The sequence below is a fragment of the Vipera ursinii genome (assembly GCF_947247035.1).
Source record: "Vipera ursinii genome assembly, chromosome: Z".
Taxonomy (NCBI): Eukaryota; Metazoa; Chordata; class Lepidosauria; order Squamata; family Viperidae; genus Vipera; species Vipera ursinii.
Window position 1 is genome coordinate 23,452,204 of NC_139517.1, and position 23,203 is coordinate 23,475,406.

The 23,203-nt window shown below is 37.1% G+C and overlaps 3 protein-coding genes across 3 annotated transcripts in view; 2 read left to right on the forward strand and 1 right to left on the reverse strand.

Moving 5' to 3' along the window:
* The window catches only part of LOC310649192 (olfactory receptor 14A16-like), a gene marked incomplete at its 3' end in the record, with an annotated part of 233,675 nt that overhangs the window by 13,781 nt on the left and 196,691 nt on the right, over positions 1-23,203 (reverse strand). The gene's annotated exons all lie outside the window — the stretch shown is intronic.
* Positions 2,078-3,373, forward strand: LOC310649193 (olfactory receptor 14I1-like; the record flags this gene model as incomplete). The annotated part of the gene is made up of 1 exon (XM_083377499.1): positions 2,078-3,373. The coding sequence occupies exon 1, from the start codon at positions 2,441-2,443 to the stop codon at positions 3,371-3,373; it is 933 nt and encodes a 310-aa protein (XP_083233625.1). The 5' UTR covers positions 2,078-2,440.
* On the forward strand, positions 18,730-19,656 carry LOC310649194 (olfactory receptor 14J1-like; the record flags this gene model as incomplete). The annotated part of the gene is made up of 1 exon (XM_083377500.1): positions 18,730-19,656. The coding sequence occupies one exon, from the start codon at positions 18,730-18,732 to the stop codon at positions 19,654-19,656; it is 927 nt and encodes a 308-aa protein (XP_083233626.1).

Consider the following 23,203-nt stretch of genomic DNA (forward strand, 5'->3'; position numbering starts at 1 on the left):
CAATCAGAAGACTGATAATCCCATAAGCATAGTAACCACACCCAATAGCTGTTCAGGCCCAGCCATGGGTTGTTGTTATTGTTATTGTTATTGTTGTTATTATTATTATTATTATTATTATTATTATTATTATTATTATTATTATTATTATTATCTCTGCATGCTACATTTATTGATGGTGTGTAAGCTAAATAAATAAAGATAAATCAAAACATGGCAAATTTAAACTACAATATAATACCATGGAGAGATTTGAGATCTCCATTATTTTAAAGCTGTGAAACAATTTCATATTCAACAATACACTTCCTTCTATTATTGAGACTCAAAATCAAAATATCAGGATTTTTTCTCTATAGAACTAATCATCTAAAATAATATTGTCCTAAGGGATTCAGAAAAGCCTTTAATTCACAGTGGCTGTTCTTTGCTGCCTATAGAGACTGACTTTTTAACAATTTTGGGGAAAATCACAAGGACAATTCAGTAGAAAAAGTCACCTAATGAATGCCGACAATAAAATCTCACTGTTAGAGGTGCAAATAGAAAGGAAAAACAACTTTAAAAATCTGCATGGACGAATCTGGTAATTTTTTTCTTGAATGTTATTTCTACTTTTCATCTCTTCATTATTAGATCATAGGCTTTCTTTCCCTTTCTAAGCAATTGTATTTCCAGATAAACAAGTAAGCACATTATAATATCAGACAGTATTTATTTTATCATTATTGTTCAGGCAATGTTATTTAGGAGCAGGTGAAAATAAATAGTACTAAAATGTAGTAACATATTAAGATGATCTACCACTATACATAAAAAATAAATCACTAACTTGAATAAATGTGATTCTCTAAAGTTAAAGAATGAGACTGAGGATTTTCTCCAAATGTAAATTCCTTTAAACTCAAAATTATATTGACTATCCAGTTTGATTTTCAAATGCAGTTTAAGTTGTTTAACAGAACTTATTACTTTTAATCCCTTTGCTCATATAAATTTTGGTTCAAAGCTATTTCAATCATATTACATATTATTAATTTGGTCATTAAAATACCATAAATTTTAGAAGCAATTTTTAAAAAGATTCTGGTTTCTTTATCATAAAGTAAGAATGAGTAACAAAGGACAACAAGTATTTGTCTGAGGAATACCAAAGAGTAAATCCTTAAATCAATTTAAAAGCCATTTACAAAAAAAAAAAAGTAAAATTATGGGGTTTTAAAATCTATTCTTGGGAAGAATGAAAGAAAATCCTATCCATTCACATTCTCTGAACAAATTGACAGTTATCCCCCCCCCATGGACAGAAAGAGTTGCCCTAGGAATGATAGTATAATAGACTTTATATTTGAAAACTGTCAAGAGGAATTGACTTACCAATTCTGATTGCTTCATCTTATTTATTTTTAATCTTTTTTTAAAAAAAAATGAAAAATGTTTCTGTTCCACATATTTGTACCTTGTACGCTGAATGTTTATAAGCAAACCAAAATGTAGGTAACTCTAGCTATCAATAATATGTTCAGTAAATATCAAGAGATATTCAGGACAGAAAAAAAGCAATATTGTCTAACACTGTCACAACTGAACATATCAGGATTCAAATAAAATAGTAATTAATGTCTGATTAAACACTTTTTTTCCCAAGATTTTAAATTTACATTTCATTTATTGTGATAGGAAGGGCTGGCACTTATAAAAAATGTAGTTACTTAAAAATGAACAAAACTGTCATTTGTATCTGATTTTAACAAAATATAGCAATAAACCTGATTGCTGCTGAATAACATTGACATAAGGGACATGGTGGCTCAGTGGGTTAGGCCGCTGAGCTTGTCAATCAGAAGGTTGGCAGTTTGGCGGGTTGAATCCCGAGTGCTGCATAACAGAGTGAGTACCTGTTACTTGTCCCAGATTCTGCCAATCTAGCAGTTCGAAAGCACGTAAAAATGCAAGTAGAAAAATAGGGACCACTACGGTGGGAAAGTAACAGCATTCCATGCACCTTTGGTGTCTAGTCATGCTGGCCACATGACCACAGAGACATCCTCGGACAAGCACTGGCTCTTCGGCTTTGAAAGGGAGATGAGCACTGGCCCCTAGAGTTGAAACAACTAGCACACATGTGCGGGGGAACCTTTACCTTTTACCTTTAACAATGACATAACTGACTTGTAAAACAAGATAATTTTTATTTTTTTATTTTTATTTTAATCTCATTTATATCCCACCCTTCTCCGAAGACTCAGGGCGGCTTACAATCTAAGCACAAATTAAATGTGCTTAGCAATAGAATAATTGAATGATGAAACTATTTAACTTGAATAGTTGAAATGTTAATGTGTTCACTGATGATTTTTTAGTTACTCTTAAAATCTCTCTAAACTGTCCTGAATCTTTAATAGTTGTCTATTTTCTTTTAGGAAAGTCATGATGAAAAATGGATAATAACACATCAGGGTTTCTCCTTTTGGAATTTTCAACAATTTGGGAACAAGAGACTATGTACATAACTTTATTACTAATACTGTACATAATGACAGTAACAGGGAACTTTGTCATCATCATTGCTGTTATTTCTGATCACCACCTACATACCCCCATGTATTTCTTCCTGATGAATTTAGCTGTGCAAGACATTGGTTCTGTTTCTGTCATTGTTCCCAAAGCTGTTTTCAATTCTGTTACAAATATAAGGAAGATTTCATATGCTGGTTGTCTTGTTCAAGTCTTCTTGATTCTATTCTTCTTTGCCTCAGATGTTGCCCTTCTTACCGTTATGGCATATGATCGTTATGTTGCTATTTGCAATCCTTTGCAATATGAAATAATAATGAACAGGAAAGCTTGTGCCAAAATGATTGGAAGTGTTTGGACTGCTTGCCTTCTGAATGCTGCATTGCACACTGTTGAAATGTTTACTACTCCTTTCTGCTCTAATATTATCAACCAATTCTATTGTGAAATCCCATATCTACTAAAGATTACTTGCTCTGATTCCTATATAACTGAAATTGGAGTTGTAGTGTTCAGTGTTTTATTAACATTTGGTTGTTTTGTCTTCATTATTTCTACATATGTGCTGATTCTGGCTGCTGTTCTCAGAATCCCTTCTGTACAAGGGAGGAAAAAGGCCTTCTCCACTTGCCTACCACACCTCACTGTTTTCTCCATATTTATGTTTACTGGTTCCTTTGCTTATCTGAGACACATATCTGACCATCCATCCCATCTTGATTTCATAATTACAATAATGTATTCCATTATTCCACCCATGATGAATCCTTTAATATACAGCATGAGAAACAAGGAAATCAAAGTTGCTCTTTCAAGACTTTTTGGTCAGAGGTCATTTCATTTTAAAGAAGTGTGATTTGTGTAACTATTTTTGTAATTTAACAGAAAAGAGAAATATATACATTTGATGTAAAACATGCAGAACCACCTGCTGATTGCAGACACTTAGCTTCAGTTAGAAAGTTTATTTTATTGATTATAAGGTTAATCACATATAAGTTAAGACTGATGATGCTATGGTCCATTGAGATAAAACTGACCGCTGGTGAGTATGGGACCATTCTCTACAGTTCTCTTGGCAATAATTTTGAAAGTGACTTGTCAATACTTTCTTTCATTTCCCCATCTCATATGAACAGTTTCCTTCAAGTTCTGCATTTAGATCTTGTAAGCCCTGGTCTAGCACATTTCCCATAATAAATGGGAAATTTATATATTTTTTGTTGCTTCCTTGGCTCTTTTCTCAATTCTGATCTCAATTTTGGAGGATGAGCTAGCTGCTGTTTTTCAGCAAAACTGATTGATTTATTATTTGCCATTAAATCTTTTTTCAACTACTAGAATCCATAAAGATAGCTTTTCTCTATGATGATTTATCCCTAACCTGGTGTTTCAAGTATTCCAAAATCCATCCACCTTGCTGAGGCTCATCCTCTTCTTCCTCCCCACCCACCTTTACCAACACTAGATGGCTAGATGACCTCCAAGGTCCCTTTCAACATCATCATCATCATTGTTATTGTTATTATTATTATTATTATTATTATTATTATTATTGTTGTTGTTGTTGTTGTTGTTGTTGTTGTTGTTATTATTATTATTATTATTATTATTATTATTATTATTATTATTATTATAAAACTTTTATTCATTAAACATGAAACTCAGTCAACTGAACACTCAAATTTACTGGCACTTAATGATTGACACAGGTTGCTGCCAGCATCCTAGGTATCAACCAGGTATCTCCTTAAAATGTAAGATGTTCCGAGTAGTGCAGTTTTTTGTAGCTTTGCTGGAGTTATTGCAGGAAGCTGCAATTTCTTGATGTATTTTGCAAAGTTTTTGGACATAGTTCCCAGTGCCCCGATGACAATGGATATCACACATTTCATCCATAACCGTGCAGTTTCAATGGTCAGGTTGCGGTATTTCATATTTTTTTTCCAGTTCTTTTTCTTCGACTCTGGCATCTCCTGGTACAGCAAAATCAATCAACTGTACGCTTTGGTTCTCTATGACTGTGATATCTGGCATGTTGTGTTCCAAATGGCGATCTGTCAGTATTTGGAAGTCCCACAAGATCTTCACTCTCTCATTCTCGACAACTTTTTCCACCCTATGTTCCGATGACTTTTCGGACACAGGCAAGTTGTATTTTTTACACAGTGCCCAGTGGATTAGTTTAGCAATTCAGTCACGTCTACTTTGTAATCAGTTTGCACGATTTTGCTGCACTCACATATTAAATGTGAGACAGTTTCAATTTTCTTGTCGCAAAGTTGTCCCTTTTAACTTTATTATTATTATTATTATTATTATTATTATTATTATTATTATTATTATTATTAATTATAGCTTTCCCCAGAGAGTTGGGTTTTCTCATAACTTGTCCATAATAACCATAATAAAGATTTGATTGATTTTGGTGGCAATGACTACTAGTTTTATATTCAATGTTGCTTAATATTCAAATGCACAAAACTGTATATAAACAATTGTAAATGTTTCAATTTTGTATAAATTTATCATGGTTTGTTTTTTATTGTAATGAAAATAATCATCTTGTTTTCAATCTCTTTTTAGGAGTTTCAGCTCTATATCTCTTTATGCTCTATAAACATTTAAAACAAATACAAGTAGATATTAGCTCTTTGATTTTTAAAAAAAGTTAATTGAGGAACCCATGTTCCTCATGGAAACAATATATTCAGAAATCATATAGCCTATAAGATATTCTGATATATACATATCAGAAACTAAATATTAAGATATTAAATAGGTTAGAAGAATCTGTGTGCTACCATCATTCTAGCTCTTTAAGGTGATGTGAAAAAACATGGCAGGATAATTTCTGATGAGTTTGTGCTACGAACGTAGCCAAATTATAATCTAAAAGAAGAACAATTCCACACAAGACTTCCATTCCAAAGTGAGGAAAAATAGGAAACAATCTTATAGAATCATTACCATCACAATCATCATCATCATCATCATCATCATCATCATCCCTGAAATAATAATGATGAGGTTCCCACTGAATTTTAGGATCATTTTTCTTACTGTATCACAATCATTCCCCTGAAAAGAATTTTAGGGTTTTAAAACATGAAATAAACAAAATTAAACAGTAAATAAAGAAAAGTGTTACAGTTTTCACAAAACATTGAGATCTTTATTTCATTCCTTCATTCCTTAAATGTATAGAATTAAGTTTATCATATTAAAAATAAATAGAAATCTCTGTAAAATTCTAAATATATTAATATTTGTATTGCCGCCACTTTTCATTGCTCCCAAATGCCCATAATTATGTAAAGACAAAGAAAAGTAAATATATTTTGCTTGTAAGTGATGTGTTATCATGAGCTATGCAGAACTCAACATATCCCACACTGCTCCACCAGTTGCTCCAGTTACAACACTTCCTGAAATGAAAGATTTTAGTCACTTCTTACTTGGGCTTTTCCAACATAAGGTACATAGGATTGCCCATAATCTCCTGCTTGAGAAGATCAAGCAGAGGAGCTTTTCTCTGTGTACCATCACTCAGATATAATGCAACATGTTCTACAAGGTGCTGTGGTTAAAGAAGATTTGTAAGAGATAATTCAGAATTTTCTTCTTGTTGTTGTTGTTAGTTGCGAAGTTGTGTCTGACCCATCGTGACCCCATGCACAAAGATCCTCCAGGCCTTCCTGTCATCTACCATTTTCTGGAGTCCATTTAAGCTCACGCTTACTGCTCATTCTCTGTCATCCCCTTCTTCACTTGCCCTCAGTCTTTCCCAGCATTAGGCTCTTCTCCAGTGAGTCCTTCCTTCTCATTACGTGGCCAAAGTATTTGAGTTTAAACTTCAGGATCTGGCCTTCTAAAGACCCTGATCTCCTCTAAGACTGACTGGTTTGATCGCCTTACAGTCCAAGGGACTCGCAGGAGTCTTCTCCAACACCATAGTTCAAAGGCCTCAATTCTTTGGTGCTCAGCCTTTCTTATGGTCCAACTTTCACTGCCATACATTGCAACTGGGAAGACCATAGCCTTGACTATACACACTTTTATTAGCAGGGTGATGTCTCTGCTTTTTAGTGTGCTGCCTAGATTTGCCATAGCTTTCTTCCCCAGGAGCAAGCGTCTTTTAATTTCTTGGCTGCAGTCCCCATCTCCGGTGATCTTGGAGCCCAGGAAAACAAAATCTGTCACTACCTCCATTTCTTTCCCATCTATTTGCCAGGAATTGAGAGGGCTGGATGCCAAGATCTTGGTTTTCTTAATGTTATGTTTTAAGCCCACTTTTGCACTCTCCTTCTTCACCTGCAACAATAGGTTCTTTAGTTCGTCTTCACTTTCTACCATTAGAGTGGTTTCATCTGAATATCTTAAGTTGTTGATATTTCTCCTGCCAATCTTAATTCGAACTTTTGATTCATCTAGCCATGCCTTTCTCATGATGTGCTCTGCATATAAGTTAAACAGGCAGAGCAAGAGTATACAGCCTTGCTGGACTCCTTTCCCAATTTTGAACAATCAGTGGTTCCATGTCCAGTTCTCACTGTTGTTTCTTGACCTGCATATAGGTTTCTCAAGAGACAAATAAGATGGTCTGGTACTCCCATCTCTTTAAGAACTTGCCACAGTTTGTTGTGATCCACACAATCAAAGGCTTTAGCATAGTCAATGAAGCAGAAGTAGATGTTTTTCTGGAACTCTCTAGCTTTCTCCATGATTCAGCATATGTTGGCAATTTGATATCTGGTTCCTCTGCCTCTTTGAAATCCTGCCTGTACTTCTGGTAGTTCTCGATCCACATACTGCTGGAGTCTAGCTTGTATGATTTTAAGCATAACTTTACTAGTATGTGCAATGAGTGCAATGGTGCGATAGTTTGAACATTCTTTGGCATTGCCTTTCTTTGGAATTGGAATGTGAACTGACCTTTTCAATCCTGTGGCCACCGTTGAATTTTCCAAATTTGCTGGCAAATAGAGTGTAGCACTTTTAGTGCATTATCTTTTAAGATTTGAATAGTTCAGCTTGAATATTATCACCTCCACTAGCTTTGTTGTTGCTCAGCTTTTCTAAGGCCCACTTCACTTCACATTCTAGGATATCTGGCTCAAGGTCAGTGACCAACTCATCATGGTTATCAGGGACGTTAAGTTCATTCTTGTATAGCTCTTCTGCATAATTTTGCCACCTCTTCTTAATCTCTTCTGCCTCTCTTAGGTCCCTGCCATTTTGGTCCTTTATCATGCCCATTTTTGAACAAAACGTTTCCTTCATCTCTCTAATTTTCTTGAACAGATCTCTAGTCCTCCCTATTCTATTGTTTTCTTTTATTTCTTTGCACTGTTCATTTAAGAAGAGATTCTTATATCTTCTAGCTATTCTCTGGAATTCTGCATTCAATTGGGAATATCTTTCTTTTTCTCCCTTGCCCTTCACTTCCCTCCTTTCCTCAGCTATTTGCAAAGCTTCCTCAAACAACCATTTTGCTTTCTTGCATTTCTTTTTCTTTGGGATGATTTTAGTTGCTACGTCTTGTACAATGTTGCGAACCTCTGTCCATAGTTCTTCAGGCAGTCTATCAGGTCTAATTCCTTAAATCTATTTGTTACCTCTACTGTATATTCAACAGGGATATGATTTAATTCATACCTGAGTGGCCTAGTGCTTTTCCCTACTTTCTTCAATTTAAGCCTAAACTTTGCAATGAGAAGTTCATGGTCTGAGCCACAGTCAGCTCCTGGTCTTGTTTTTACTGACTGTAGAGAGCAGGGGTGTCAAACTCAATTTCACTGAGGGCCGCATCAGCATTGCGGTTGCCCTCAGGGGGCTGGGTGGGTATGGCCAGGGTGGGTGTGGCCTACTGGGTGGGCATGGCCAGCTCTACATCATTCACACCAAGGGTGCCTATGGGGGCCCGGGCAGGAGTGGGACAGATCTGAGGGTCTCTGGCAGAAGGAAGGTGTCTGGGCCAGGGCTAAGGCAGTGGGGGCCATTCCCTCACTGTTTCCAGCATGGCTTCGCGGGCCACATGAAACCACTTCGCAGACCGGATCTGGCCCCCGGGCCTTGTGTTTTAAATGTCTGGTATAGAGCTTCTCCATTTTTGGCTGCAGAGCACATAGTCAATCTGATTTCTGTGTCGACCATCTGGTGATGTCCATGTGAAGAGCCGTCTCTTGGCTTGTTGGAAAAGAGTGTTTGCTATGAACATTGTATTCTCTTGACAAAATTCTATCAAACTGTGCCCTGCTTCATATTGTACTCCAAGGTCAAAGTTTCCTGTTATTCCAGTTAACTTCTGGCTTCCTACTTTCACATTCCAATCCCCCATAATGATAAGGGCATCATTTTTTGGTGTTAGTTCTATAAGGTGGTTTAGGGCTTCATTGAACCAGTCAATTTCATCCTCTTCAGCACTGGTGGTTGGGGCATAGACCTGGACTACTGTGATATGGAATGGTTTGTCTTGGATTTGAACTGAGATCATTCATTATATGGTTGGCCACTAGGAGGCGGCCAATAGTTTTAAAGGAACCTATTCCCACCCTAAATTATCCAATGATCTTCTTGGAGACAAGTCTGACAAGTCAGCATTCAAACAGACACGTGAAAACAGCACAAGTAAAATCCCAATACATTACACCCCTCTCCTCTAGAATGTGCACACATTTTTAATATTATTAAAGAATAAAGTCTTGTAGATATGGTGGTGGTCTGTGCGACCTTGCACACCACCTGGGGAATCCAGGAAACCCCCAGTCCACCAGCTTGCCTGCAGGCTGGGTAGACCAGGACTCATTAGTTCACGAGAGTCAGATTGACTCGAGTCTCTTTGGCTGGCCATTTCAGGTCGGCCCAAACCAAAGTCCAATGAAGTAGCAGAGTCAGCACATTTGCTGCCTTGTTTGGGTTTGTTAAGGAATTTGTTGTGCAGAGGTCTCCTTGTGCTACCAAAGAGTTGCACAGACAAGGAAGGGTACTGAGAGCAGCAAGAGTCACACAGTAAACACAAGAGTACACTGAGTTGTAAAAGCAACAAGTAGTTTACTTTAATGTGGTGTAAAAACAAAAATGCACAGTCAAAAATAAACAGTCCAAGTAGCAATCAAAAATACAAAGTCTTCTTACCGGTCCAGAGGTCAATACACAGTTGAGGTAACAGAGCAAAAACAGTAACAGTAGAGAGCAGTGAATTCAGAGAGAGAAAGAAGCTACGTTACTAGCTCCCTCTTATGGCCATGAGAACACTTACACACCCATTGGTCAATTAACATCTTAAAGACATAACATCATGGTTAATATATTTTCAACCCAACATTGTAGGCTAACACCATATGCCTAACGTTCTCCCCTTTGGGTAGAATAATATATAACCCTTACAATCTTATGCACATTATTTCACAATTAGCATTGTGTTTCACAGCACTTTGCACCTTCGTAAAATGGTCTGCAATTTTTACATCAGATGAAGAATACTCTAGCTGTATTAATTTATCTTTGACACATTGTCTTACATTCAAATAATGAAGATCAGTATGTTTGGATCTTGTTTTTACTGCAGCATTGTTTGCCATCTTTATCGCACCTTGATTGTCCTCATACACAATAAATGGATCCTTTACATTTAAACACATATCTAACAATAATTGTTTGTACACTAGCAGTTCTGTACATAACACTGATAGACATGAAAATTCAGCCTCCATTGTAGACAGGCTTATGTGTTTTTGTCTAATGGACTTCCATCCAATTAAAGAATCACCCAACATTATAGCCAATCCTGAAGTTGATTTACAAGTGCTTGTATCAGAGGCAAAACTCGCATCTGCATATGCAGTGAGGATTAACTCACGATTTGGCTCTAAATATAACGAGTAGTGAATAGTCTGATTCAAATACCTTAATACTCGTTTAGCTGATTGCCAGTGTCTAACAGTAGGTTCATTGTTGTACCTAGCCAATTGGTTTACACAGTAAGAAATATCAGGTCTAGTCCAATTACTAAGATACATAAGACTTCCTATCAAAGATTGGTACACAGTCTTATCAAATACAGGACTCTCAACATTAGTGTCCTTAAAATCCATAGCCATTTGAGTTTTTGCTGGTTTACACATTTCCATATTGTATCTCTTTAATAACTGAGATATTTTACTGGCTTGCGACACCTTAAAACCCCTATTCGTTTTCACAATATCTAACCCCAAATAGTGGCTTATTTCTCCAAGATTCCTAATTGTGAATTTATTTTGCAATCTTGAAATGATAGTTCATGCTTCTAACTCAGTTTTTCTTATTATTGCAATATCATCTGTGAATAATAAAAGAAAAGATAATGCTCCGTTGTGTTCTCTTCTAAACAAACAAACATTACTGGCTACAAAACCTATCGCACTCAACTCATTAACTAAACATTTATTCCACTCATAGCCTGATTGTTTCAATCCATAGAGGCTTTTCCTTAACTTCCAACAATCATGGTCTCTATCATTGGTCAATCTTGGTGGTATTCTTAAATAAATAGTATGTTGCAATGGAGCATGTAGGTATGCAGTTTCAACATCTACATAGTTAACCATATATTGGTTTTTAGCCGCCCATACTAAAGCTGCTCTTAAAGTAGTTGCCCTCAGACTGGGTGCAAACACCTCATCATAATCCTCAGTAGTTTGGGCAAAACCTTGTGCAACCAAACGTGCCTTATGGGTTACAGTCTCATCTACACCCTTCTTTATTTTATATATCCATTTACATCCTATAGCTTGCTCACCAGGTGGCAGTTTTGCTTTATCATAGACCTTAAGATCCTGCAAAGACTTCAACTCCCTGTTCATTGCAGCTTTCCATGATGCCTGTTCCTTTTCAGGATACATCCTTATCTCATCATAGTTAGAAGGCTCTAAACTAACTTCACATATTACATTTGCTTCATAGCGATCAGGTGGACGTCTGATGCGCGTTGAACGCCAAGGAATTACAGGGCTTTGAATTTCTGATTCCTCTACTTCCTCTGATTCATCTTTAATCTCCCCTCTCTCCTCTTCATCTTTTATATTTACAGGAGATGTCTTATCATTTCTAGTTACATTATCAGAGGAGTCCTCAAACACTAGAGGATCAGTATTAACAGTTTCTTGCTCTAATCTATCCCAACCAACGTGCTCAAGGAATTTGGCACTTGCACTATTATATACATTAGTTGTGTGTTGTTCCCAGAAACGATAGGATCTGTGATTAGCTTTGTAACCTACGAAGTATAATTGCCTAGCCCTATGTTGGCCTTTACTCCTGAGTTGTGCAGGAATGTGGACCCAAGCTGGGGTGCCAAACGTGTGCAGGTAATCAAGGTTTGGTCTTCTACCATGCCATATAGTGTATGGTATTTTACCAGTAGAAGTATTAACAACTATATTCAGAACATGGTTTGCACATTTTGCTGCCTCCCCCCACAGTCTATCTGTTAAGCCAGAATCTTTTAACATGGTTCTCATCATGGCTTGTAATGTTTGCCCACGTCTCTCAACAAATGCATTATGTTGAGGCCTATAAGGGGCTGAACATTTATGCTCAATGCCAGGTGATTCTAGCATATCAACAAAGCGCTTGTTTGTAAATTCAGTGCCATTATCAGTAATTATGCACTGAATCTTTCTCTTTGTTTTCCTCTCAACAAATTTCAACCAGTTTGCAAATTGTTGGAAAGTGTCTGCCTTTGACTTAAGCAGATAACAAAATCCATATCGAGAGTAGTGGTCAAGGATACTTAAAATATAACATGACCCTCCAAAACTTGGTTTCATGGGTCCAATTAAATCTGCAAACAGAACTTCCAAAGGAACAGTTGCTTTGAAGCCATCTAACCTGTTTGCAGGAGTTGCCTTACTCTTTTCCTGATTACAGGCATTGCAATTCAAATACTTACTACATGGCTTCAGTTAAATTCCTTCTACTAACTCAACTGTTTTACGTAGTGAGTTAAAGTTTATATGCCCTAACCACCTATGCAATAAATGTATACATTCATCATGTGGCTTCTTGTTCTCACATATAGAGTTGGCTTTAACTGTACTAGCCTGGTTACTTGTGAGAACAAATAAACCATTTTTCAAATTAGAAGTTACACAGGTTCCATTCCTCTCAATAGTGCATTGCTCCCCTCTGAATGTTACCACAAACCCAACTTTAACCAATTCCCTTACAGATAACAGGTTGAATCTTAGTTTAGGTATATATAACATAGGTAACTGTTCATTAATGCATGGACAATAGGAATTACCTTCACCAGAGGCCTTCATTCTCCAACCGTTGGCTAGTGAAACATATTGGTTGCTGTTTTTCATATTAATAAACCTCTTTTTCACTTTAGTAATGCATTGTGAAGCCCCACTATCAACAACCCACAATTCATTATTTCTGGATGTTGGTTCACCAGAAATAGCCAAACCAATGCTCTTCTTTGCCTTCCCACTGCTATTTACATTCTGTTTTCTACCCTTTCTACAGGATTTGGCTATATGCCCTCTAGCCCCACAAGAATAACATTTCTTGATACTGTAAGCAGTGGTGAATGGCTGCTCCTCTTGTGGCTGTGTCTCTCTCAGCTGGTCTCTGTCACGCCTCCTTCTGGACTCTTCCAGCAGTCTCCCAGTAATGTTAGTCAATGTCAGTTCCTCTCTGGTCAGGACTTCCAAAGAAGAAACATACCCATCATAACTCTCATCCAAAGATGACAGAATAATGTAGACCTGATGCAACTCTGAAAAAATCAGCCCCTTTTCATGAAGCTCTTGAAAAGTTGTCTTCATGTAGTTTAAATGGGTCAGCATATCTCCATTCTTCTGCAGACGAGCCCTAAACAGCTTATGTGTAAGGTGTATATGTGTACCCACACTGTCTCGAACATAAAGCCTTCGCAAAACACCCCAACACCTAGCAGCAGACTCCTTACCACGAATATGGACAAGCTGCTGGTCATTCAGTGTTATTCCAATAATGCAAAGTGCTTTCTCATTGCTATGTTTAAAGTCATCTATCTTCTTTGCATCCTCTTCGTTATTTACATCCCAAGCAGTAGTATCAGGTGGGTTATTTACTACAGTCCATAGTCCTTCCTTGCGCAAAAGCAAGCAGCATTTCGTGGGCCAGGAAACATAGTTTGTCCCATCCAACCAGGTTATCCAGGAGATGCCTGACAACAGTTCTTGTGCCATTTTACACCAAATAGCTAACACAAACTCATCTAGGATACTGTGTGTACTAACTCTCAGTACAGGCCTGGGCCCATAACCAGTGTTAAGGAATTTGTTGTGCAGAGGTCTCCTTGTGCTACCAAAGAGTTGCACAGACAAGGAAGGGTACTGAGAGCAGCAAGAGTCACACAGTAAACACAAGAGTACACTGAGTTGTAAAAGCAACAAGTAGTTTACTTTAATGTGGTGTATAAACAAAAATGCACAGTCAAAAATAAACAGTCCAAGTAGCAATCAAAAATACAAAGTCTTCTTACCAGTCCAGAGGTCAATACACAGTTCAGGTAACAGAGCAAAAACAGTAACAGTAGAGAGCAGTGAATTCAGAGAGAGAAAGAAGCTACGTTACTAGCTCCCTCTTATGGCCATGAGAACACTTACACACCCATTGGTCAATTAACATCTTAAAGACATAACATCATGGTTAATATATTTTCAACCCAACATTGTAGGCTAACATCATATGCCTTACAGGGTTGACTTTCCCCATCAGGAGACCCATGTTGCACTCCCAGACTGTGTCCGTCTATGACCACTTCCCCATTGTACCGACTGCATGAGTTCTCAGAGCATGTGAACTTCTCTGTTAAGCTGCCGGTTGCCGGCTTTTGTTGCGGACTTGCTGTGATGTCCTCGATTAGTGGCCGTTGTACAAAATGCTTCCACAGCTGATCAATATGGCAGCAAACGACTCACCCCCCCATCCAGAGCCACCTTGTAGGAAAGAGTTACCAAGATTTTGACAATTTTACCCTGCACCCACAAGTTCCCATGCCCATAATTCCAGGCACACACCCTGTCACCCACTTGCAACCCCCTTGGAGCCTTTGGGCATGTGGTGTCTGCTGCCACCCGGTCAGGATGCAACCTGTCTAGTTTCGTGATTAGCCTTCTCCCCCACCAAAGCTCTGTTGGGCTCTTGCCCATTGTTGTGCAAGGCGTAGTGTGCTGGCAAAGCAAAAAGTCAGCCAGCCTATTGTGCCAATCCCCGGTCACAATGCGCTTGAGTGACTCTTTTGTCATGTACATCATGTGTTCGGCCTGCCCATTACTCGAGGGGTGAAAAGGAGCTGATGTTGTATGTCTTAGGAGGTTAGTCCTCAACAAGGCTTGAAATTCTGCCACTGTGAACTAGGTCCCATTGTCTGAGACCACAACATCTGGTACCCCATGTGTGGCAAAAACCTTCCTAAGCACCTGGATGGTCCTAGCAGTAGTCATAGTTGAAATAGGAATTACTTCCAACCATTTAGAGTGGTTGTCGACCACTATCAAAAACAGCTGTCCCTGAAAGGGCCCAGTGAAGTCAATGTGAATCCTTGACCACAGTGTATGAGTTTCCTCCCATCAGTGGAGAGGAACATGTGGAATTTCCGGTCTGGATTGTTGACACGTGTAACACCCGTGTACTTGGGCCTCGATAGCCTTATCTAACCCTGGCCACCATAGGTAGCTCCTGCCTATGTCTTCAGCTGGATTATTCCCAGATGGCCCTCATGCAGAGACTGAAGCACACAGTGCCTTAATGAACTGGGGACAATAACCCTGCTCCCCCATAAGATACAACCTTTGTGAGCTGAAAGCTCGTGTCTAGGTGTGAAGTAGCTCTGCAACTCTGGTCCTGGGCTATTTTCCAGCCATCCAGTGTGAATCCATGACAAAACTTTACTTAAAATTTTATCTGCAGCAGTTTCTGCAGCCACATCCCCAGCATGGAGGGGAAACTCAGGCAAATCCTGAACTGACAAGATGCAAGCTGCTGCAGCTGGAGCTGGCTCCACATGTGGCAATGACAACCTACTAAGGCCATCTGCATGCCCCATGTCTTTGCCGGGTTTGTGAACCAGCCTGGAGGTGTATGCTGACATGAAAATGGACCACCTTAACATTCTAGGGAACCTTATTTGAGGCATCAGCCTATCTGTAGTAAATAAGCCCAATGATGGCTTGTTGTCAGTAAAGACCAAGAATTCCCTGCCATACAAGTAATCATGGAATTTCTTCACTCTGGCCACAATAGCCAGGGCCTCTTTGTCAATCTGAGCATAATTGTGCTTAGCTGAGGACAACATCCTTGAATAATAGGCAATGGGGACTTGAGTCCCATTATTTGACAAATGGCTTAGTACAGCCCCCACCCCATAAGACGATGCGTCACACGCAATGCATACAGGCAAGGTTTCATTAAAGTGCATAAGCACTGAATTGGAGGACAGTAGTGACTTTATTGCCTTAAAACTATTTTTGTGAACCTTGGTCCACTTCCACAGGGTGTTTTTGTCTAAGAGCCAGTGTAAGGGCTCTGGCACTGTGGGCCTGTTAGGAAAGAATGCATCGTAAAAATTCAGGAATGCCTGAAGCTCTCCCTTGGACCTGGGGCTTGGTGCCAGCTGAATTGCCTTCAGTTTGGACTCTGCAGGATGGATGCCTTCAGCATCAATTCAGAATCCCAGGAACTCAGTGGAAGGGACCCAAATTTTACACTTGTCCCTCTTAAGCTTGAGTCCCACTGTGGAGAACCATTGAAGGATGGCTTTGAGCCTCCTTTCAAGCACCACAGTGGACTCACTGGCAATGAGCACATCATCAAAATAGAGGAAGACCCCCAGAATGCTCTTGAGCATATGCTCCATAACTCCTTGGAAGATTCCTGGGGCTACACTAACCCCAAATTGAAGGCGTTTGACTTTAAAAGCCCCCCTATGTGTCACTATTGTTTGTGCAGCCACTGTGGCTTCATCCATAGGAAACTGCTGATAGCCCTGTGCCAAATCTAACAGCATGGTACCACCTTGCAGTGATGCCAAAATGTAGCTAACGACTGGCACTGGGTACGCATGCTGCTGTAGTGCCTGGTTAATGGTGCACTTGTAATCAGCACAAATTCTGACCTCCCCATTGGCCTTAAGTGGTGTGACAATGGGAGTTTCCCACTCACCCCAATCTATGGGCTGCAGTACCCCCATTGTCCAGCTCTGCATTGATTTTGTGTTTTAGTGCAAAAGGTACTCGACAGGGCTTAATAATAATGGGTGTTATGGAAGGATCAAGCTTAAAGTCTATTGGAAGGCCCTTGTACTCTCCCAGGCTTGTGGCAAAAACATCTGCGTTTTCCTTGCATAGTTATGCCAAATTTGCCACTTGTGTCTGGTGGATCCCGGTTACTTGAATGCCCAAGACATCAAACGAATCAAGCTCAATTAGGCTTGTTCTCTGTCCCTCTACCACAATGACATCTAAGGGTCCCCAAAACCCCTTGAATTTCACAGCCAAAGTGGCCTCTCCCTTGACTGCTACTCGGGAATTCTTGAAGTCTGTTAGAAAGATGTTGGACGGCTTAAGCTTGGCCCATTCTTGCTGCAGCTGCACATGAACGGGAAAGTTTCAAGGAAAATAATGGATATAGCTGAACCAGTGTCCAGTTCCATTCTGCAAGGAACACCTTGCAGCTCGACTTGAAGCTGAAGTTTTGGTTTAAGGGGGTTAGGGTTAGTATTAAGTAACAGTAATTATGTTGAATTTGGACTTGCCACCCTATAAAACCAAAATAAATGATAGGAGTTGATGATATGCCATCCTTGTTCTCTAAGTAAAATATTACATAATTAAGAAAGCTTAAACTTTCATCACATAAAAACACAGATTTGTTGCTCATCTATTTTTCATTACTGAATCTGCAAATTAGTCCTGTGTCTCTCTTTGCTCATTATCATAATAAAGACACTTGGGCAATGATTTAAGGAGCTGTTGCTATTTTTTTTAAAAAAATAATACATTGCACAGTAGTTTTGTACAGTAGCAATGGAGATAGTTGGGTGTTTTTTAATCTTTGGGGAATTGGCAAAAAATATTAGATAAAATCTCATGAAAATTCAATACAATATAAAATCTCACTGATGGCTTTAGAAAGACAATACAAAAACAAAGAAATCTGGAAGAATATATGTGGATAATGATGGTAAGTCATTCACTTATTTATATTTTGAATTGTATTTTTTGTCCCTTTTTATTTTAAATATTCATAAATCTTACCTATGTGTTCCAATTAAAATCCCAACAAAATATAGATTAAAAGTGTTATCTGCCTACATTCTTCAGGAATATTTCACTAGAGAGATAAAAATCAACAGCACTAAATCATATGCTTTAAATTAATCAAGTAATCTAAGAAATACGCTCTAAATTAATCAAGTAATCTAAGAAATTTCCCCAGAGTTCGCAACCTCAGTGATTGTTCAAACATTCCTCACTCAGTTTAAAAGCTGAGATTTGACTGTGTATCAAGATTTACTATGGCTTCATGTAATTTTATTTCAATTATTTTCTTTAAATCAATTGAAATGTCTTCTCATTTTAACATACTTTTAGAATCAAGGGCCTTGACAGTATTTAAAATGGACTCATTAAAAAAATCACTCATGTTCTAATCAAGGTGACCATATAGATTTCTTAATTGAAATGATGTTGTCACATTGATTTGAAGAGTCTGATTTGAAGCCATTCTTCACAAGCCCCATTAGGTAAAAGTGTGATGGTCACTCAAAATATGAGAGTGTTAACAACATCAAATATGTTACACTGACACAGTTGAATATGTATGTATTCATATCAAACTTCCAGTAGTTTTTCTATGACCTGATAAAAAGAACTTATTTCTTTAGGCACCCATTTCTGATGAAATTAGTGTTAGAAAAAACTATTAAACATTAAATATTTCAAAGATCTCTAAGCCCAAGACTATAAAATAATGGCATAAGACTTGACACCACAGACATTAAGAAAACACAATTACATTCCTCTTTTGCTCAGAATATTTTAATAAATATGAGGAACCAAGGTATAATCTAATCATCTCTAAACATTAATTCAATACTCTCCAATTAACAAGTGTTATTGAATGGAAATATTTTAACAAGTCCTTTTCCTTCTCTTTCTAGGAATATCATTGTTAAGAATGAATACATCTGATTTTCTTCTCTGGGAATTCTCAGAAATTTGGGAGCTACAGATTATGCACATGGCTTTACTACTGATACTCTATTTAATGACATTATCAGGGAACCTTGTCATCATCTCTGCTATTGCTTTTGACCAGCGCCTTCATACCCCCATGTACTTCTTCCTGTTAAATTTAGCCATGCAAGACATTGGGTCCATTTCAGTCATTGTCCCTAAAGCTGTTTTTAATTCTCTTATGAATACTAGGACTATTTCTCATGCTGGATGTGTTGCCCAAGTTATGTTCTTCTTCTTTTTCCTGACCTGTGATGTATCTCTCCTAACTGTGATGGCTTATGATCGGTATATTGCCATTTGTAACCCTTTACAATATGAAATGATAATGAACAGGAAGACCTGCACCAAAATGATAGGCAGTGTATGGACAGCCAGCTTTCTCAATGCTTCATTACACAGTACTGTCACTTTTCTTACTCCTTTCTGTTCTAAGATTATTAATCAGTTTTACTGTGAAATCCCATATTTACTTAAGATTGCTTGTTCTAGTTCATATATATATGAAATTGGAGTTATGGCCTTCACTGGTACATTAGCACTGGGTTGTTTTATTTTTGTCCTTCTGACTTATGTCCATGTCTTCTCTGCCGTTCTGAGAATTCCTTCAGTTGAAGGAAGGAAAAAAGCCTTCTCTACTTGCCTACCACACATTATTGTTTTCTCCATATTTTTCTTTACTGCTAGTTTTGCTTATCTAAGGGTCATATCTGATAGTCCACCCCATCTTGATTTCATAATTACAATAATGTATTCCATTGTTCCACCCATGATGAATCCGTTAATCTACAGCATGAGAAACAAGGACATCAAAGTCGCTTTTTCAAGACTTTGTGGTCACATGTCATTGCTTTTTAAAGAAATGTGAATTGTGTACCGAGCGAGGTTTTCATACGACCCAGAAAGAGAAAAATAGCTACATGATATAAAACTTATATAACCATTCCCCCAATTGCAGACAACATTTACTTTATTCATTTTTAAGCTTGATTTCATCTATGTAGAGACTGATGATGTTATGGACCATTGAGTTTATACTGTCCCCTGATACCCAGGGACAGGTTTCTGCAGTTTTCTTGGCAACATTTTCACAAGTAGCTTGCCAACATTTTTTCTTCATTTTTCCATGTCTCATTTAGGCAATCTCTTCCAAATCTTAATATGATGTCTACAAATTTAAAAATATCTCAAATGAAGAATAAATGTAACTCATTCTTACTAGAACAAAACAATTTTAGGACATGGAAAACATATATATGTTAACTCTATTAATTGTTTACTGATTCCTATACTATTTAGATGGTGTAGAGTTCAGTCAGAAATAGTCTAAAATCTATTGCAATTTTTATTGGAATTGAGTAGTTTTTCCAATGTTGATACAAAATATGAATAACAAATTTCCTATTCCATACAGTATCTAAAATCTGCATATCGAATTGATTTAACAATAACAGGTATTTATAATAAATAATTCACAATTCTCATATTTTAAAATAATTTGTATTTCTCTGTAGCTGTAAATATCAATGGTTATAATTACTTCCAGCAAGTAGGAACAAAATAATAATCGTGTTTAGCCTTTAGCATAGGAAAGACTGAAACTTATTTGAAATACCTAATAATTTTTCTAAACTAAAAGTCACAGTATAAATTTAATTTTGGATATAACAGGTTATATTAATCAATACTAATGTCTGCATGATCCCATGCTGTCATTTGGACATGAGAAAAAAAATAAAATATTCATTTTCACAATTTTCCAAAAGATTTAATACTGTCAGGAGACTCATCCCTTCTATTATATTTTTACCACTAAGTAGTGCAATTAATTTCAAAAGGTCCAGGAAGCAGGATTTTATAGATTTTTTTACATTACTCAAAAGATATGAAACATGAAATATAGATTAGAGATACCATTTCTTTTGTCTTTAGTTGACAACTGTACCGTTTTCAGTTTATGAACTAAAAACCCATAAAATTGAGGATATATTATGTCTTTGGAATTTTTTCAAAATGGAAATTTTGCCTGGCATTTCAGTATCATTCATAAAGAAATGTTTCATAATAATGTCTACATCAGAGGCTATAAAACATCTCTCTCTATAAATTATAATCTGTTGAACCTGCAAACTGAAATATATGCCTTGGTGACTTCTTCTCTTGGTGACTGAAACACCTACTACATGGTACTATCTTTAAAACCACTTAAGAGGTTTGAGCTGGTCCAGAAAGAGGTAGCAGAGGTACATAAGAAAATGCTATGAGAATGTCGTGGTAACAGCTTTGGTACATGAACTGTAGGATTTTGGATGCAATCATATTTCTGCTAATTGCCAGGTACAAAACCCTTCATAAAACACTTGTCAAGTAACAAGGAAATAAGTTTCTCCTGTTGCCTTGCTTGTCCTCTCATTTCTGATGGAATAATCACGTCTATCAATCATTTTCATCTAATGAGGCCCAATAGTTATATCTTCTCTAATCTGGCTATTCATTCAGATATTGACAAATGTATGGTATATATTATCTATAAGTTACTTTTGTTGTCATTATGATTGTTTCTTTGTTTGGACATCTTTTCTTTTTCATGATTGTGTTATTTTGACTTTTCATATTTTTAATCAGTGTATAACCCTTTATTCCTTTAAGTGGAGTCATGCAAAACTGAGTGATGGACTGCAAATCAACCATTCATTCAATCAATCAATAAACTGATCAATCAATGTGTCCCTGTTTATAATGGTTTATAATGTCAGCATATTTTCCCCAACAACCTGGATCCTCATTTTACCAAACTTGGAAGGATGGAAGGCTGAGTTAACTTTGAGCCTGTCAGGATCAAACTTCTGGCAGTGGGCAGAGTTATCCTGCAATGTTGCTTTCTAACCACTGCAGGGAGAAAGAGAGATGTTATGTTACTTACAAGTGTAATATGTTTCCATTGAACTTTCATGATCAAATTTATTATTTTGATTGCCACCTTTCTTGCCCAGTAAAATATTTGTCAGTGTCTAATTTTCAAGATAATATACAGCAAATATTTTTGAAAATATTTTTACCACCCGGTGTTCAGAATGGAACTTTCTTCTCTGAGAATTCTCAAAAAATTGAGAGCTGCTGACTATGCATATAGTTTTACTACTGATACTGATACTTTTCATCATCACTACTGTTGTTTTTTACCATCATCTTCACACACCCATGTACTTCTTTCTAATGAATTTAGCCATGCAAGATATTGGTTTAGTTTCAGTCATTGTCCTGAAAGCTGTTTTTAATACTGTTAGGAACATTCGGACTATTTCTTATTCTGGCTGTGTTGCCCAAGTTATGTTCTTCTTCTTCTTCCTGGCCTGTGATATATGCCTCCTTCCTCTCATGGCTTATGATCGATATATTGCTATTTGTGACCCTTTATATTATGAAATGATAATGAACAGAAAGGTCTGCACCAAATGTTTGGTGTTACATGGACAGCCAGCCTTCTCAATAAATCATTACACACTATTTTCACTTTCATGACTTCTTTCTGTTCTAATATTATTAATCAATTCTACAGTGAAGTCCCTTATTTACTTAAGATTGCCTATCTTGGTTTTTATATATCTGAAACTGGAGTTCTAATCTTCCATGCTGCATTAACATTTGGTTGTTTTACTTTTGTCCTTGTGACTTATGTAGAAGTCTTCTCTGCTGTTCTCAGAATTCCTTTGGTTCAAGGAAGGAAGAAGACCTTTAGTACTTGTCTACCACACATTATTGTCTTCTGCATATTTTTCATTACTGGTTCCTTTGCTTATCTTAAGCCCAGATCTGACATCCATCCACCTGAACTTTATAATCACTATAAGTTTTCTCTTATTCCATACATGATGAATCCATTCATCTGCAGCACGAGAAACAAGGATACCAGAGTTGCTCTTTCAGTACTTTTTGGTCAGATGTCATTTTATTTTAAAGAAGTGTGAATTTTGTACCTAAAGTATGTATTTCCTGAGTTGAGCCAGTAAAGGCTACGTGCTAACTGCCAACTATACCTGTTTGTTAATTGCTCAAGTCTTTGGAAGTATATAGTATATATATATTTCATATTATTTTTCTTCAAGATATGTGAAAAGATGCTAAAATAGAAAGCAAAGAGGAAGTGTCAGTTAGTTTTCAAAACTGAACTATTATATCTGCAATGAATTAAATACTTTAAAGTCTTTAAAATACTTCTAAAAGCATCCAGTGCAGAAATCTGTGCATAAGCCTGTCTTCATTATTATGAAATATGGAAATTCAAGTTCTTTCAAAATATATTTTAAACTGTTGCATCTAACAGTTTCTTCATGCAAATGGATGAGTAATATATTAAGATTTAATCAAAGCTATATTTCCCTATATATTTAAAATTCTCTTTCATCAGATTGTTA